The sequence below is a fragment of the Podospora pseudoanserina genome, chromosome 4 (genome assembly GCF_035222485.1).
Source record: "Podospora pseudoanserina strain CBS 124.78 chromosome 4, whole genome shotgun sequence".
NCBI classification, from domain to species: domain Eukaryota; kingdom Fungi; phylum Ascomycota; class Sordariomycetes; order Sordariales; family Podosporaceae; genus Podospora; species Podospora pseudoanserina.
The window spans coordinates 3,796,938-3,812,835 of NC_085923.1; the positions used below are offsets into that span (position 1 = coordinate 3,796,938).

General features: G+C 53.4%; 9 protein-coding genes across 9 annotated transcripts; 4 read left to right on the plus strand and 5 right to left on the minus strand.

The window, feature by feature from the left end:
• Window positions 1-204: 204 nt before the first annotated feature.
• QC764_404380 (uncharacterized protein) lies at window positions 205-936 on the plus strand (the record flags this gene model as incomplete). Its single annotated transcript, XM_062946732.1, has 2 exons — window positions 205-482; window positions 556-936. The coding sequence occupies 2 exons, from the start codon at window positions 205-207 to the stop codon at window positions 914-916; spliced, it is 639 nt and encodes a 212-aa protein (XP_062801021.1). The 3' UTR covers window positions 917-936.
• Window positions 559-1,322, minus strand: QC764_404370 (uncharacterized protein; the record flags this gene model as incomplete). The annotated part of the gene is made up of 2 exons (XM_062946731.1): window positions 559-1,027; window positions 1,080-1,322. 2 exons carry the CDS (start codon window positions 1,320-1,322, stop codon window positions 1,025-1,027), a joined length of 246 nt encoding a protein of 81 aa, XP_062801022.1. The 3' UTR covers window positions 559-1,024.
• A 276-nt stretch (window positions 1,323-1,598) lies between these two features.
• On the minus strand, window positions 1,599-2,246 carry QC764_404360 (uncharacterized protein; the record flags this gene model as incomplete). The annotated part of the gene is made up of 2 exons (XM_062946730.1): window positions 1,876-2,246; window positions 1,599-1,800 (listed from the first exon to the last, which is right to left on the minus strand). Exons 1-2 carry the CDS (start codon window positions 2,028-2,030, stop codon window positions 1,599-1,601), a joined length of 357 nt encoding a protein of 118 aa, XP_062801023.1. The 5' UTR covers window positions 2,031-2,246.
• Window positions 2,247-2,389: 143 nt separating this feature from the next.
• Window positions 2,390-3,185, plus strand: QC764_404350 (uncharacterized protein). Its single transcript, XM_062946729.1, has 2 exons — window positions 2,390-2,873; window positions 2,952-3,185. Exons 1-2 carry the CDS (start codon window positions 2,599-2,601, stop codon window positions 3,145-3,147), a joined length of 471 nt encoding a protein of 156 aa, XP_062801024.1. The 5' UTR covers window positions 2,390-2,598; the 3' UTR covers window positions 3,148-3,185.
• A 1,285-nt stretch (window positions 3,186-4,470) lies between these two features.
• On the minus strand, window positions 4,471-4,971 carry QC764_404330 (uncharacterized protein; the record flags this gene model as incomplete). Its single annotated transcript, XM_062946728.1, has 1 exon — window positions 4,471-4,971. The coding sequence occupies one exon, from the start codon at window positions 4,969-4,971 to the stop codon at window positions 4,471-4,473; it is 501 nt and encodes a 166-aa protein (XP_062801025.1).
• A 629-nt stretch (window positions 4,972-5,600) lies between these two features.
• Window positions 5,601-8,528, plus strand: QC764_404325 (uncharacterized protein; the record flags this gene model as incomplete). Its single annotated transcript, XM_062946727.1, has 2 exons — window positions 5,601-6,855; window positions 6,922-8,528. The coding sequence occupies exons 1-2, from the start codon at window positions 6,381-6,383 to the stop codon at window positions 8,526-8,528; spliced, it is 2,082 nt and encodes a 693-aa protein (XP_062801026.1). The 5' UTR covers window positions 5,601-6,380.
• A 239-nt stretch (window positions 8,529-8,767) lies between these two features.
• On the plus strand, window positions 8,768-11,054 carry QC764_404320 (uncharacterized protein; the record flags this gene model as incomplete). The annotated part of the gene is made up of 2 exons (XM_062946726.1): window positions 8,768-9,732; window positions 9,789-11,054. 2 exons carry the CDS (start codon window positions 8,768-8,770, stop codon window positions 10,852-10,854), a joined length of 2,031 nt encoding a protein of 676 aa, XP_062801027.1. The 3' UTR covers window positions 10,855-11,054.
• Window positions 11,055-11,142: 88 nt separating this feature from the next.
• On the minus strand, window positions 11,143-12,136 carry QC764_404315 (uncharacterized protein; the record flags this gene model as incomplete). The annotated part of the gene is made up of 2 exons (XM_062946725.1): window positions 11,143-11,847; window positions 11,912-12,136. The coding sequence occupies 2 exons, from the start codon at window positions 12,134-12,136 to the stop codon at window positions 11,428-11,430; spliced, it is 645 nt and encodes a 214-aa protein (XP_062801028.1). The 3' UTR covers window positions 11,143-11,427.
• Window positions 12,137-13,448: 1,312 nt separating this feature from the next.
• QC764_404310 (uncharacterized protein) lies at window positions 13,449-14,720 on the minus strand (the record flags this gene model as incomplete). Its single annotated transcript, XM_062946724.1, has 2 exons — window positions 13,449-14,517; window positions 14,599-14,720. 2 exons carry the CDS (start codon window positions 14,718-14,720, stop codon window positions 13,449-13,451), a joined length of 1,191 nt encoding a protein of 396 aa, XP_062801029.1.
• Window positions 14,721-15,898: the final 1,178 nt, after the last annotated feature.

Here is a 15,898-nt window from a genome sequence, read left to right on the forward strand (position 1 = left end):
CCAGCCACATCCTCTTGGTTTAATTTCATGCCAGTAGCCGCAAGTGTCCCGGACGTCCGACGATCTAGTCGCGCTCCTTGTCCGCACTCGGATTCCATTCCATCTTCTTTCCTTTCTCGCTGCATTATATCACCAAGACTTTTGGGTTAAGATAGTTTTGCCCGAAATCATACCGGTAGACTTGTTTATTTATTAACAATAATCATGTGGTCCATTCTTCATCTGGTTGTTATATCAGCTGCTTTCCGGTGCATTAGTGCATCTACTGACACGGCCACCAAACCAGCCCATCCTCTTCTGAACATCACGGCATTGTCATCCCGTGACGGGTATTCGGTCCTGGAATGCTGGCAACTGGCCTCACTTCCAGTCGACGCAATGCAGGCGGCCAATTACGTTGTTGGGGGGCAAACGACAAAGGCAGTTTGGTCACGCATTGAACCTCATACTTACATTGGTGAGGCATGGGCACCACACGCACAGTTTGTTGTCCCCATGAGTCTTCTCTGGCGTCCCATTTTTGAGCATTCTGCTGAAGAATCATTATTCATGCAGACTCTCCATAATACTGAACGGACTTATCAGAATCACATCGCCGGCTCCGAGACCGACTGATGGACTTGGAAAAGGTCTGCTGAACGATTCCGTCATGATGTCAATTGGCCACGGCGAAGGCGACATGGGAGTAGTGGGAGAAGACCAGGAATACAAAAAACCAGAAACCAAAACCGCCTACATCCTCCCAGGAACTCTCAGGTCGTCTATGCTCATCGCAGCAGATTTGAAGAGCATCAGTACCCTAGCGGGCCATTATACAGAATTCCCGAGCGATGAGCCTACTCTGCTAGTGCAGATCCCTTTTGATGGGGATGTAGTACCCGAGCACATCGTCTTGTATGAGGGCGGTTGTCACTAGATGGAATAGAGTTTGTAGAATAGGTTCAAGTTGTGCCACAAGCGCTAATCATACAGTTTGTTTGCTGCCCTGTAATGCCCAGAACGTTCCGCGGGTCGTCACTCTCGTTTACTGTCAAAGTTAGCCTTTTTGACACACTGTGGACTGGGGCATGGGAGCCTACCTTTGTCTCTTTCTCTTTAGCGCCCGTCTCACTCAAATCAGCCTGTTCCTTCCGCGCTGGGTCTGCTTTCTCCAAGGCAGGCTGGGATGCTTCAGGTGCCGCAAGAGACCCCGGATTGTTGTCGGTTGCGGGCTTGTGGTCAGGATATGGCCCGCGGGTGTGAGGATCATATGTCTCGGTGGTTGCCTGTTCACGCCGAGAAGGATCGACGACGTCTTTAAGGGACTCGATGATGTCGGACATTTTGGCTTCTGTGGTGTGTTGATGTTGAGTTCTAGGTATCGAGAAATGGTGATGGCCATAAGGTGATTAGGCAAATTGAACTGTTTTGAAGGCGACCTGATTGCTGGCTTGTTACACAAAGGCTGGGGACGATGGGTGCAATGATGTCATCGCTGGTCCCAGAGCATCGGAGTGGGGCAAACAACTGGGAGATCTATTGGTGCTTGCCAAGACTCTCTCTTCTAAGATACAATGATGTCACCAAGCTACAGATATCTGTAACTATCAGGTATTGCTCTAAGCTGTGGTGCTCCAGTGATACCTCTGAGTCTGACCTCCAGGTCCGTAGACCACTAGGCCGGATCCCGTTCTCTCAGACTCCTGGCACGCCACCTTGGAATGGCAGTCAGCACAGAAGAAGTCAACATAGTCCCAGCAGTACACATAACTGCAGAAGCAGAAAGGAGCTGACAATATGCAGCATAGGTTCCTCCATAGCCTGTGAACCGCCATTCCAAGCTCAGTTAGCCCTGCCATAGACCACGCTGTCAATGAGGTGGTAATTGATACTCACTCGGTGCCTTTACGGACTTCCTCCCGTTCAACCGTGGTGACCTGGCGGCAGAATGGACATTTAACCTTTGGGGGGCTTGAGGGATCAAATTGCACATTTCCCAACATCTGGAGGGGGGTGGCCAACAGCTCAGCATTTAGTGCTGTTTGACCCATGATGGTAGTGCTGCTCGAGTTTGAGGTAGATCGATGAATGTGTGCTCCAACAAATTGACGGGAGTACAGAGTGATTGAGCATAGGACCTAGGCATCTATACCAACACTCCTGGTTTTGCCTTAGCTGAAACAGGAACAAGCCATTCACAGCGGCATTACGGCGGCGCCACGAAAGCCACTGTCCGCAACGTGGGCTAGTTTTGTGTACAGTATGCTTGGACCATTGTCACTCAACCTGCCCACGGTTACTAATTGAAACTGAAAGTCAAGGTAGGTATGAATCCGTTGAAGCGACAAACGCGCCGGTCCGCCGTGACAACTCTGTCTTGCATTCGGCATTATAAACCCAGAGGCCGGAAGTTAGGAAGGTTTACCTATCAGCTCTCGCTTATATTTTGCTTAATCGTATACACCATCTCACGCCACCGCCCAAGTCACATGGCGTTTTCCTTTTTGTGGCTTGCTGCTGCCACAAAACCCGACAATTACCCCGCTCTGGCTGGCTTTGGATCTCGCTTTCTCCCGGCGATAATCAGCGTTTTGTTAAGGATACTGTCTCTCTTGCACCATGGAGCCTAGTAATCTCGAACCTCCATCATATACCTCTGCAGTCACCAATAATTCTTGCCAGCTTCAAGTCGGTGCTGGCGGATTGCCGCCACCTCCTTATGCTGCAACGTTGCCAACCCCTTTCTCTCCGACAGCAGAACGAGAGGATATCATCCAAACGATACCTCTTCACCTTTTACACGAATATGACCACGGCCCATATATCCGGTGGATCGACTGCCCATTCTGCTTAAAAGGCACTCCTGTAAGAAGGGCCGTAACCAGGGGTTTTCAGTAAGTCAAAAACAGTCAACTCTATGGCGTCTGGACCAATTCAACGTGCTAAACTGGTTCCCCGCGCGCTCCACGCAGCAACGGTGTATTGAAGATGTGGCTGGGCTGGTCCATCATCACAGGAGGCATCGGGATGTTTTACCGACCAACCCATAACGACACGGTCGATTACTTTTGCGGTGACTGCCAAAACAAGGTGGCAACGAGCCATCCAGACAAGGGCCCGATGGAGACGTTTGGACCAGGGGGTCATAGTCGAACATTTGATAGGTAGACAAGGTAGACTCTAATTCAGCGAGTGTTTTAGCCCAAGCCGAACTGGCTCCACATCCAGCCTGTTGGGTTGGATGATTTGGCAAGTCTTGAAATTGTCTATCTACCTATTTACCTAGGAGGAGGCTTGTAGATGCAGTAGCGTAAATTCTCATGGCAAGATTCACCAAACCTGATGCCACCTTGGAGGATTTGCCTCGCCGACTTTCGCTTCGGCAGAGCCAAGTTCGACTAAATCCAGTCATCAATTCTATACGGAGCCCTACTTCTGGGCATTCAGGCTTGGCTTTTACCAGCTTTATGGGTTGCTCTCGGCAAACAGGCAGTGTGCCAGTAGCTAACCATCCAAATCCGAACTAGCCAAAGAATAGCAGCTCGTACACCAACTGCGCCTCTTTATTGATATTTCACCTGGCAGGCAAGGCAGAAAACCCGTGCTTGGTGTGGAGCATATGCGAGGTTCTTATGTCCTTTTAGTTTATGCTCGGAAAACAAATGTCGAGTCACTGCCAAGCTTGTGTTCATGTGCGCGAGAGCGCGTGGTTTAAAGGAACCGCGCTCGCCTGCTGCCACATTCCTGAAGAAAGGCCTCCCTACAAACACCTCTTGTCGCACCCCAGCTAGAGAATCAACACTATCCCTTCATTATGTCGCAAAAAGTTGAGCGATCACCTACAGAGCTCCCTCTGGCCAATCTCCCTAGTCCAGCCGTCGATGGTGTATCGCCACCTGAGTACAGTGCTGGTCCTGGTAGTCCAGGGGCCCTACAAACGCCGACCCCTGCCGTCACCGCCCAACCAAAGGCGACAGCACCACCTACAGCCACGCCTGGTCAGATCATTATAACACCTCTCAATCAGATTGGTGAGCGGACGCAATGGATCCAGTGTCCATTTTGTTTGCAGACGTCCAAGATACAAGTCCGAAAGGAAGGGTCGACCATGCAGGTGTATGTTTCCTCTCCTCATCGCGGTATCTCGGACAACTATCCACCATGTTTTGCTGACACTATATATCTACTAACAGGGTTGCGGGAGTTCTCTGCTGTTTGCTCTGCGTCTGCCTTGCCTGCGTCCCATGCCTCGCCCATTGGTTTGAAGACACCGAGTACCGTTGCGCCACTTGTCATAAGATCGTGGCAACTGAAAACTATGATGGGATATACAAGACACATGGACCTGGCGGGTCTGTGCAAAGGCTGAATTGAGACAGACAAAGCAGCAGCAGGTGAAGCAAGGCGGCTGGAAAGGCGGTCAGAATTGCAGTAATGATAATACCCATTTGTTTTGACGACAGGAGTTAATGGAGAGCAACGATATTCCAATCACTGCAGTGCGTGCGGTCTCAGATCTTCTCTCACAAAAACAATCACAAATCTTTCACAGAGAACCTCGCTTTCGTCCCCAAACTCCTCAGGCGGCTTCCCATCCCGTAGACGCTGTTCAGTATAGAACTCGCGGTGCCCTTGCTTATATTCATCGACTGAACCCTCGGCCTCGGCCAGCGCAAAGTCATCGGCGACATCTCGGAATTTGCAGACTTTTAGTTCGATGGTCTGCATCAGCGCTCCAGGTTTGCCGTTCCCATCCAGAATGACGGAGTAATCGCCCACACCCCAGCGCAGAGGGTTGGGAACAGGCCAGGAGGTGGTGGCTGTTTTCTTGCCTTGAATGGCCAGGGACAGACGGCTATCGGCAAGCTGAGAAGATGTGCCCCCAAAGTGAAAGATGTCCCTGGGCTGAGAGGAATCAAGAATGATGTGACGACTGGCGAGATTGGCAGACGCCGAAGCCATGAATTCAACAATATCAGGTGAGAGGGCCATTTTTGAAGCGTGTATAAAGTGATGGTGGTGGTGTACCATCTCCCGGGGCTCTGGCTGACAACCCCCACAATACCGTAGCCCGTGCACACCCTGTCCTCCTTAAGGTAGCTTCGGCAGGCACAACTCCCGCAGGTGGCAGCTTTCCCATTCAAAACCGAGCTGCTTTCCATGTTTGAACAACACCCAGTCTGGCCATGTCAAAGTGTAGCGTCGAATGAAGACAGCAACAGCCTCCCACGCCGGCAACGGGATAGAAATCAGAACCCAAGCCGAGGCTTCTTGAACTCTACTGCATCCAAAATCGCAGCGGATGGCAGGTGAATCTGACAGCAGGTAGAGAAGAGATCTACAGGTGGACAAATTGGGATGGTAAAGTTGCATGCACCCGGCTTTCGGCTCGGCATATCTAGATTAGGAAGCTGCTGATCCCTCCTAATGCTCATGCTCGCAAAGAGTGCGGAGCTACGTTTCCCGTCGAGTGTGTGTTTGTGAGGTTGATGAGATAAGGTAGATAGCCCACGACACGTGCGTCTGGCGTCGGTTGCGGGGGGGAAATGCATGGCCAAGTGGTCAACAGCCTGGCTTGCTCCCCCGGCTCTGTCCTGCCACCCGGGCACTCCTTCCGGGTGGTCATCTTCGCTTGCTCCGTGAATCACCTGCTGCATCTGGCAGGCTGGGATGACTGCACGGTCCGTCTGGCTCTGTGACTCTCCACTCTGTGCCACCCGGATGGCATGATGTCAAAACTGGTTTGACACATTGCAAATATCCAGACCGCCCTGGAAACATGAAAGCTTTTTCTGGCGGAAGGGCAAAATAGCGATGTCGGCATGTCTACCTAGGCCCCCCCCACCGGGTCCCAAGCATCCCCGCAGAAAGAGGGCTGCAGAATGGCTCGAGCAACCCCTGAAATCCCGTTGCACCTCTCTGGCCCAACCCAACGAGCTTCTGCTTGCGGATGAACACCCGCTCTGTTGAGCAGTTTGGCCAGCTTCCTGAACCGTCGTCCCTTTTTTCCCACGCGACAGAACAGTTGCACTATGCTGCCTGGAAACCTATAGCGACAGAAATCCCAACCCTCGTCACCACGACACCGAGCGCCGAGATCGGAACATGCCGACGGCCTCAGCGTGTTAAAGGGCCAAAGATCGTCCCGATTGGCCATAAGCATGCGCCCTTTCGCGCCCTTTGGATCTCGCAAGCAGGACCTGGAGTTTGCGCAGCGCCCGATGGGTGCGGCTCCCCCCAACGGCGCAGGGTTGTTTTTTCCGTCTGCCGCCACAGACAGCCCACCCAGTTCTTCGTCACTTATATCACACCTGCATAGGTGACCCCGGCGTACCAAGGTGGTGTTCTTCCCTTCTTTTTGGGGCAACTCGGCGTGTTGGGAGCTGAGCTCTGCCGCTGAGATGGCGTTGCCGGCTGTGTCCGTCCTGTCTAGAACCATGGCGTCGTTATCATTGCCATCAGAATCAGAACCGCCAAGTCGGACCAGATTGGGGCTGGAGCATCTTCCCAACGAGCTCTTGATCCCCATCGCACAGATCCTCGTCCCAGCCCCTCCCCAGACGACCCGATTCGCCCTCCGTCCCACTGGCACTTGGGAATTCCGCGATGCCGAACATCAGTGGGCACACTGGCTGGCTAGCCACCGCAACCTGCTGGCTCTCGCCCAGACATCTCGACGCATGGTTGCCATCGCCAAGCCCTTGCTGTACCACACCATCATCATCCCTAACCCCAAATCCCTGGTCGTCCTATATCACCGTCTATACACTCGACCTGAAATTCGACCTTGGGTTCGAGAGCTTAGCTGCCTTGTCAGCCTGGCTGAGGAGAACACCATTCTAGGAACATATAGAGAGTGGGCCAACATTCGCGGTGGTATGTCGGTCTCTGATCACACCACGGCACAATGCACAGTTCTGCTCACAAGTATTGCATGCACAGACACCTGGGCTATACCACCAGTCAGCCATGACACTTCTATCGCTTCTGAACTGCTCAAGCGCGTTCTTCTTCACTCGGTCAACTTGCGCGACTTTCTTGTCGCATTCCCCGATCATGCCTTGACCGCAACCAGCTTGACTGAGCCGCAACAAGACGAACCTGACCCACCACAGTCACATCATGATCAGTATCAACAAACCCAAGACCAGCAGCAGCAGCCGCAGCAACCACGGCCGGGTGCTTTTGTTCTACCTGTTTCCATCCCTGCACGGAGGGTTCTCCATCGGTATATTCATCCAGTCGGAGGTCAGGTCGCGTGGAGATGGTTTGACATTTCCTTCTTCTTTCCACTGGATCGGCTGAGGAACTTGACTTCGCTGCGCATCTACTGTAACCGCGAAGACGGAGCCAGAGACCGATCCTTGTCCCGCATACTTGCTGACTATGCCGTTACGATCTTACCCCAGCTGAGACAGCTCAAGACATTAGAACTCTGCTGCGATCAAGCGACAGTAACGTCATCCGTGGACAGCAAGACTCTTTCTTTGCCAGCCCTGCCTCAGCTCGAGACTATTCGGTTTTACGGCAGCTCCATACGGGAGCCAAACCTGGTGGCCTTTTGCCTTGCCTGCACCAATCTCCAGACGCTGGTTGTGCATTTTGAGGCTAGCTCGACAGATGAGGACCGGGAGGACTTGCCAGAAGGGAAAACGCTCAGCGAAGCCCTCAGAGAGAGGGCAGCCACCCTCAGGGCACTGGAACTGGTCGCATTCTCCGAGGGCCACTATCTTACTCGGGGCAGGGAGAGGCCGAGGAAACCCGAGAACCACCGGCTGATGTGCATCCCCGACCTGATCCACCTCGAGAGCCTCACGTTGGACTACCGCGGGGTATTTGGAACTCTGGGCATTTTGGAGGAGGACGATGGGGAGCGGCTGTGTCAGCTCCTGCCCGAGTCGTTACAGGATTTCACACTGGTGTGTGAGTGGGGCACGGAAAATGACTGGAAACAAAGTTATATGGCCAACCTGGACATGGTGCTGCACGGTGTGCAGTGCCTCTGCCAATCAAGAACCCGATCGCCCAACTTGGCAACCATCAGTTTGGCCATTCACTCTTGGCCAGCCGAGGGCAAGTTTCACCGCAGGTTCCGCAGGGAGGTGGAGGCTGTTAGACGGCGGTGTGCCTGGGCTGGCATTCAGTTTCGAACATTTGATTTGCTGCCTTCCTATCGAGACGAGGACGAGCCCGAATTTCAGGATGATGATGAGGAAGCCGGGCCGGCAGGGCAAGATGAAGGTCACAGTGACGAGTGGGAATCAGGAGAGGAAACAGGCCCAGGGCCATCGAGGGCAGCTGCACCAGCAACCGGAGGAGGGAGCTTACTCATCCCTCCAGATGACTACGATTATCCAGAACTCGAAGAAGAGGATGAGGCGTCCGAATACTACAATTCGGGTGATGAGGAGCCAGATCCGGAGAGGGCGGCAAGGCGACCACCCACGTTTGAGGCATTCGTGGAGGAGTTGGGCGAAGACCACGGGCACAGCTTGGACGAGCTATTCTTTGCTTACCATGAGGACCGATGGGACCAGTATCTGTTCTGAGATTTCGTTCCGAGTCGCATTGATACCCCGGCTGTATGCACAGAATACATAGCATGTTTACCTATTTTGCCTCGGTTCCAGCCATGTTTGGCAATGAACACGAGGTCTACAGAACTTCCATATGCAGTTGGTCATGATATTGACGTGAATGAACTTGGCTTGTTGGTGATGTTGGGAAGTCTGTTGGTTCAATTTGGGTGAGAAAGTGGGGTGTAGAATGGTAGGTAAGGAGCCAACTGATGGATCTGGGAGCTGCTCCCACACTTGGCTCAACCAACTTACCAGGTACCGTATATTTGGCCTCGACACACCCTTTACCTACGCACGGAGAACCTCTTCTCTACAACTATACACAGTCTCAAGTATACCAAGCTGTCACAATGCCCTTGCCATCCACCTCGCCGCCACATCTACCGCCCAAAGAACATGATTACATCATCATTGGCGGAGGAACGGCCGGCTGTGTGCTTGCCTCTACACTCGCTTCGGATCGCAACGTCAGCATTCTCCTCCTCGAAAAAGGCCACGAGCGCGACAATCTCCTCTCGCGCAACCCGCTCTTCTCTCAGAACTTTGAGTTGCCTGGACTCCAATCAGTATGCCGACTTTCAGAGCCTGTGCTTGGTACTCGACAGCAGCGGGCCAAGATATGGGCTGCTGAGGCAATGGGGGGCACGAGTAGGATCAATGGATCGTTGTGGACGAGGGGCATACCTGCCGGCTACGATTTCTGGGCAAAGGAATTTGGTTTGACAGAATGGAGCTGGGGCAAGGTTGAGCCATTCTTTGAAATGATTGAAGAGAAGGTACCGCGAAGGGAGCCGAATGAGGTTCTAGAGATGGTTGCCTTCGTGGACAAGACCGCCGGGGCTGTTGGACTGCCTCTGGAGGGCAATGTCAACTCGCCGAGGGCAAAGGCACAGGCGTGTTTCAGGATGCACCAGACAGTTGATGAGAGGGGGACGAAGGCCTCACAGAACAGGATTTGGTTGGATTCGGAAACAGTGAAAAAGACACCAAATCTAATCATCGCCACGGGGTATACAGCGACAGGTTTGCAGCTCAACTCAACAGGCGCCAGGGTCGAAGGTGTATGGGTGAAAGATGCTACAGGGAAACACCCCGGCATGAATCTGTTCAAGGTCAAAAAGGAGATCATTGTCTGCAGCGGGGTTGTTGGTACACCAGAGCTCCTGATGAAGAGGTATGAGTTCTCGCTCTGACTCTCCCGCACATGGTTATTAACTTTCCCTTTTCCAGCGGCATTGGCCCTCGAGATCAACTCACTCCTCTTGGTATTCCTGTTGTCCGAGAACTGAACCACGTTGGCCGCAACTTGACAGACCACACTTCGTTTCCTATCATGTCTGAAATACCGCAAAATCACACCATACATTCTCTCCAGAACCCTTTTGTACTCGTCTGGCAGCTTCTGAAGTGGCTTATATGGGGCAAAGGTCTTCTGGCGGCCTCCAGCACCCCAAGAACGCTTTTTGTCCAGAGCAGCGCTATTGATGACACGTCCATGTCGATTCTCACCCGCAACCCAGACACGGGGCAATGCACAATGGACCCCAATGACACAGCCAACATTCCCAACATTGAGATCATGGTCACTCCCGTCAACACCTTCATGGAAGCTGTCATTCCAAACAAGTCTCTTACGTCTTGGTACGCAACCCTCGTCCAGCCATTCTCGCGCGGCCAAGTCCAGCTTTCACCTTCTCCATCCGGGCGAAGTGAGGACGACCCGGTCATCAAAATCATTTACCCCATGATGACGGACGAGAGAGATTGGGCGGTCATGAGAAAAGCAATGCGATTTGGCATGAGATTTGCGGAGGAGTTTGCCAACCAGTATCCTCACTCCGCTGTCCTGAGCTTCGCGCCAGGGATGGACCTCATGTATCTTGATTCTGTCATTGAGGCCAAAAGGGCCAAGGGGAAGACCAAAAAGGCAGAATCTTCAGCGGGGGTTCCAGATATCACTGATCCTCACACCCAAATGTCTTCTTCATCGTCGCAGCAGGTACCTCAGGGATACAGAGGAAAGACTTGGCAAACTGTGACGGATTTAGAGATTGACGAGTATGCAAAACGAGTGTGGGCTTCTGCTCTGCATGCCACTTCGACGTGTCGCATGTCCCTTTCACCAGAGGGCGGCGTGGTGGATCAGCGGTTGAGGGTGCACGGGATTGAGAATCTGAGAATTGCGGATGCAAGCGTCTTTCCTGCCATTCCCAGTGCGCATACCATGGCGCCTACTGTTATGGTGGGGAGAAGGCTCGGGGAGATGATTTTGGAGGAGGCCGGCCGAAGTGGGTAAGGTTGACCTTACCACCGAGTCATTTCTGTCACGCGACTTTGCGGTACAGCTGTTCTGTTTGGAGGGTTGTATGAGTATCTATTCTGTATTCAGATATTTATTTATTCATTTATTTCTATACGAAGTCGTGAGAGGCTTGGCTGGATAAACAACCTAGTACATGTTGTGGAAAACAAACCGACTTTCCCCTAAACCCAGCTTTTCACATGTTTAGCTTGAACATTGCGAGTGATCCAAGACAGCCGAGCCTTGGCCGTTCCCAGCTCCGTCTCCCTTTGCTGCTCAAGTCTCGAATTCACTGCGTTGACAGACAACACGCGAGCTTAGCATCTTCATAATCACTTGCTGGAAAAGCGCAGTGCGAATAGGTAGCATGAGGGAAAAGACTCGATATACCTGAGTGTACTTAGCAAGAAGTAGCAGGCTAGATACTTGGATGAAGAATCTAGTCTTTTATGAACCACCGTCCCTGGATATCCTCCCCAAATCAACTGGGCTCTTTCGGTAACCTGGAGCCCATGATGATCCGGCCTTAACTTGGAATGCCTATGGACATTCCCATGTATGGACATTTCAGCCCCAATAAGCCAGCGCCTGTCTTCCCAAGCTCTGCTGCCCAGCAGTATTGGCATGACACCCATCCGCCACCTCGCCTGGCTTCAGCACAAACTGCCCTGGATACTTGACATTCAACTCGGGATCCTCTGCCGCTCGCTTGGCCAAACTGTCGGTCAGTTCAGGACCCTTGCTACCGGCCAAGAAGCAGGTGTTGCCACCTTCGTAGACGGGTTGACCCGTGATGTAGACCTCTGCTCCAGGGGCGGCGTGCTGTCTTGCATTGGCAATGAGACGCTTAACCTCGTCGTAGGTTACCCCCTGCTGAGCAAAGATGCAAATCTGTACCCATACAGCAGTGGGCTTGCCGTGACGGGCGGCCTGTTGGTCGAAGAGACGCCACGAGTTGGAGTTGCTGTTTGTCCACGATTGGACAACCTGAGAGGCAGGTAGATGGAAGGTCAGTCTCCAAGATCAAAAAAGGGCCAAAACAACGACATACCATGCCAGAGGTTCCGTAGGGTTCCCATAGGCGCACCCCCCCGACAGAAACATAGCCTTGAGCTACGTTCTCGGCCATGGAACACCCTATAAAGCCCAGAGTTCGAGTGGATTGACGGGCTTGCATGGCCATGGCGTGGTCACTGAAGACGGGCGAGGCGGTGGCGGTACCACTGAGCAAAAAGGTGCTCAATGTACCAATCAATGCTGCGAGCGGAAACTGCATGTTGACACAGATGGCGGAGGAGAGCTTGTATGACTCGAATAGCGAAAGAAGGCCTGTGTGGGACGAATGGCTTGTGTGGGTTGATGGTGGGAGGAGAGCGAGCTGAAGGAGTAAGTATTGGCCTCGTATTTATAGACGGTGGTTTGGCTGTTGGTGATCTAGGCTCCTGAGTCAACAACACCTTGAGGCGTCGCTTCACCCACTTCATCTTCCATCTTGCCAGCAAGATGGCACATGCTCGGCTATACATCACCGACGCTGTCTCTTAAAGCCAAAGGTATTCAAAGTCGATGGGTGAGAATGGTTGCCGAACTCGAAGCCGACTCGCTCTACGGGTTTATTTTGGACCGAATGATACAGGTGGGAGTGTAGCTGGGTAGCACACGAGGGTATCCCCAGTTGCCTGGCCCACACAGCAAAGCCTTGAATCCGCGTATAGAACCATACTTGTAGCTTGGAAGCCTGTGAATTCGTGCTAGAATCTGACGGTTAAGGCTCCGATGCCATGGGGCCCATGTGGCTTTTTGCTGCGGCTATTATATATACAACTGTCACTGCTTGGCGTCGTTTGGGTGCCACGTTTTCTAGATGAAGACAAAAAACGACAGCCGACGTCGAGAGCCGGGATGGGGGATGATACCGTAACCGGACAAAACACATCGCGATGCATTTTTCCGGTTGATGGAGAAGTGACAGCCCCTTTGCCCGAGACGATGGGTTAAATTAGACAGCCTGCTCTGGCACCTTGCCTCTGTAGGCACACACATGAGGGGCAGAGAGGTCCAGTGCTGCCTCGCCTCGTCGTGATGCAAGCCGAGCCAGGTGAACCGCCATCACCACGCAAAAGCCGACCATGTCTGCCGAAAATGATGCTGATGGCTCGCGAGATTTATGTCAACATCTTGCACCTGAGAATCATTGTGCATTTTGGATATCCTCATATTAAGTATTTATTTCACGCGTTCAAGCGAGGCTTCTCCAGCAGAGCCACCTAAGTTGTTGTACAGGTGTTGTAAAAGGGTACAAAGTCCGTCCAAACTGCGCTGCTGTTGCTGTAAATGTGACAACAAAACCCAATGACACCAAACACCTTGGACAGATAAGAAGAATCGCCAGCCATCCATGACGCAGAAAAGTTCACTCGCCAAAAACGCCCAGCATCCGCCTTGGCCCCCACGCGACCTCAATTCCTCCTCACGTCTACCTTTTACCGCCATGCCCGTGTTCTTTGATTTCACGCTTTGGTATCGTACCCTGAAACATGCCAACAGTTGCAGGGAAAAAACAAAACAAATCACGCCCCAACCCCGCGTCACCTCGCTGGGGGCTTATCCAACACCTCGGCGCCCTTGAGCACTTTGCTCCGGAGATCCTCCACATGGCCGGGTTCTTTGTAGGCGGCCTGCACGAGCAGAGGTGTGAGGGCAGCCATCACGTTGTGGCCAAACTCCCGGTTCGTCAGGCCTTTCCTCCCCCAATAGTGGCGCACGAGGTGTCCGACACAACCAGACCCGGATACTTCGGGAATTCCGTTGGCCTCCTGACACGGCAGCATGCGGATGTATTGCGGGTGGGTTTCAATGCTGTAGCCATCCAAAAAGTCGTAGCGGACGTGGGTGCTGAAGGCAGCTTGCTCGTGGAACAAAGTCTGGGCCCATTTGGCGCATCCCTTGTAGCGCACCTCGGAGGGGCATTCGGCCCAGTCTTTGAACAGGCGCTGTGATTTCTCCCCGGCCTGCGCAATGATGAAGCCAGAGTTGATGTTGACCTTGTGCTTCTCCGAGTCGTCGAAGTTGGGCTCACCGGCGGGATCTTCTGCCATGGCCACAATGACGTCCCTGTCGATCTTCCAGTAGTTGAGCATCCACTCGAGCGGCACCTCGGGGGAGGGGAACATGGCATCGTAGTCCATCATGACGACAATGTCGTACTCCTTGAGGAGCTCCTTGGTGAAGATGACTTTGGACCAGTGGGGGGCGCGGTCGGCATACTGTGGTGCCCGGATGAACTTGTACGAGTAGCCGTGAATTTGGGCGTAGAGATAGTGGCTGAGGAAGCCTGCCGACGGACTGCCCAGCTTGTCCCAGGGTGGAACGCCTTCGCTGTAGAAAATGCTTCCCTCGCCCGCCAGGTCGCGCGTATCCACGTCGAGGATGCAGATCCTCTTCCCCATGGGCTTCGTGTGAACGAGCTCATTCTGGGGAGGCAGCAGCTTTTCGGTTCCGTCGAGGGTCACGAATCGGGGCGCCGTGATGGGCAGAATGAGCGGTTGCCAGAGCGCGCGAATGATGTCCGGGAGGCTGTCGAGGTTCGGGGGAGTATGGTTCGCCTGGCAGTCGGAATGGAATGGGCCATGGCTGTCGTCAAACACCACCTTGGGCCTGCGATTGTAGCACCCGTGATGGTTAGCAAAATGCCAGGTGTGGTGACGGGAGTTGGCATGTGGGTGGTGGACAGCTTACATGCGCGGCTTGGGCAGCGACCCAGTGTACAAGCCTGACGCGAGGATGAGGGTGATGATGAGAACGGGGATCAGAAAGATGAGGCGACGCCATGCCTGGGGCATATTTTGGAAGGCGGCCATGGGCACGCAGCGAAAGAGCGACAACGAAGTCGCAGACACGGTCGAATTGGTGAGCTGGCTGGCTGCGCTGCGCTCAGAGCGTGGCGCCCTGTGAGATTCGGGGCAGGCCTGCTTGGTGTGTGGACGAGGTAGGGGATGGAGAATCACGCCGATCGGGTTGCTGTTGATCGCATTGGAGGGGCGGTTTGCGGTCAGGGCGGTGAGAGAGAGCACCAGCGGGGATTGGACTGATCTGATAGGAATATGGCGACGTTGATGCTAAAAGAAAACAAGGACGAAAAGGGAAAGCAAAAGAAAAAAAAAAGGCAAAAAGAGGAATGATTTGACAGCAGCGAGCGATCGATTGAGCGACTCGATGGGGCCTGGGGAACGTGTGTGTTGGTTGGTTGGCTACCTTCCTTTCCTTAAGGTACACGAAGGAACCCAACTCCCCTTCCCTCAGGGCAGTGTTCACGATGCGATGCGCGACTCGGATACGACCCCGCCGTAATCATTATTTTTGCTGTGGCCAAGCCAGGGGTCCAAACTGCCAAACGCAGTAAAAAGGGATGGCAAAACCCCCCATGTCTCCTGCCAAATCCACTTAAATCCAGACCAGCCCAGGCCACCTGCACCTCTCCCGTCATCTCGCACTTCTTCTTCACTAGGTGCCTCGGGGCAGTTTCTGGGGCCATTGCTGCTGAGGCATAATTTTAGTTGCTATCAACGATACGGCCGAACAGGCGGGCGGAAGTCTCGGCTTGGCTCTGGCGACAAGACCCCTGTCGTCTGATGTTTGTGCCTCACAACCGACCTCACGACACAGGCCGCCTGCATCACTGGGAAAACATGAAACAATGCCTTTGTTTGTGCCCGTCAAAGAACATGGCAAGGCACCGTTGACTCGGTCGGTTGCAGAGCTGCCTGCGTGGCCGCCCAGGGTCCAGGCTCAACGCCCTCAACGGGGTGCCCCATTGATAAGCACGATAAGGTAGCCGATGGATAAGGCTGCTGAGGCGGGCGCCACGCCCATGGCAGATCGCATCAAAGTGGAACCTGGAACTCCGACGCGACCAGCACGGGCCCTATCACTTCTTATCAATGATGGGATGAACGAGAAGGCCATCCTGATCAGTGTGACACCGCATACTGACTGCATTCACATGATGTGTGCGACAGTGAGAGTCAGCTGTCTGTCT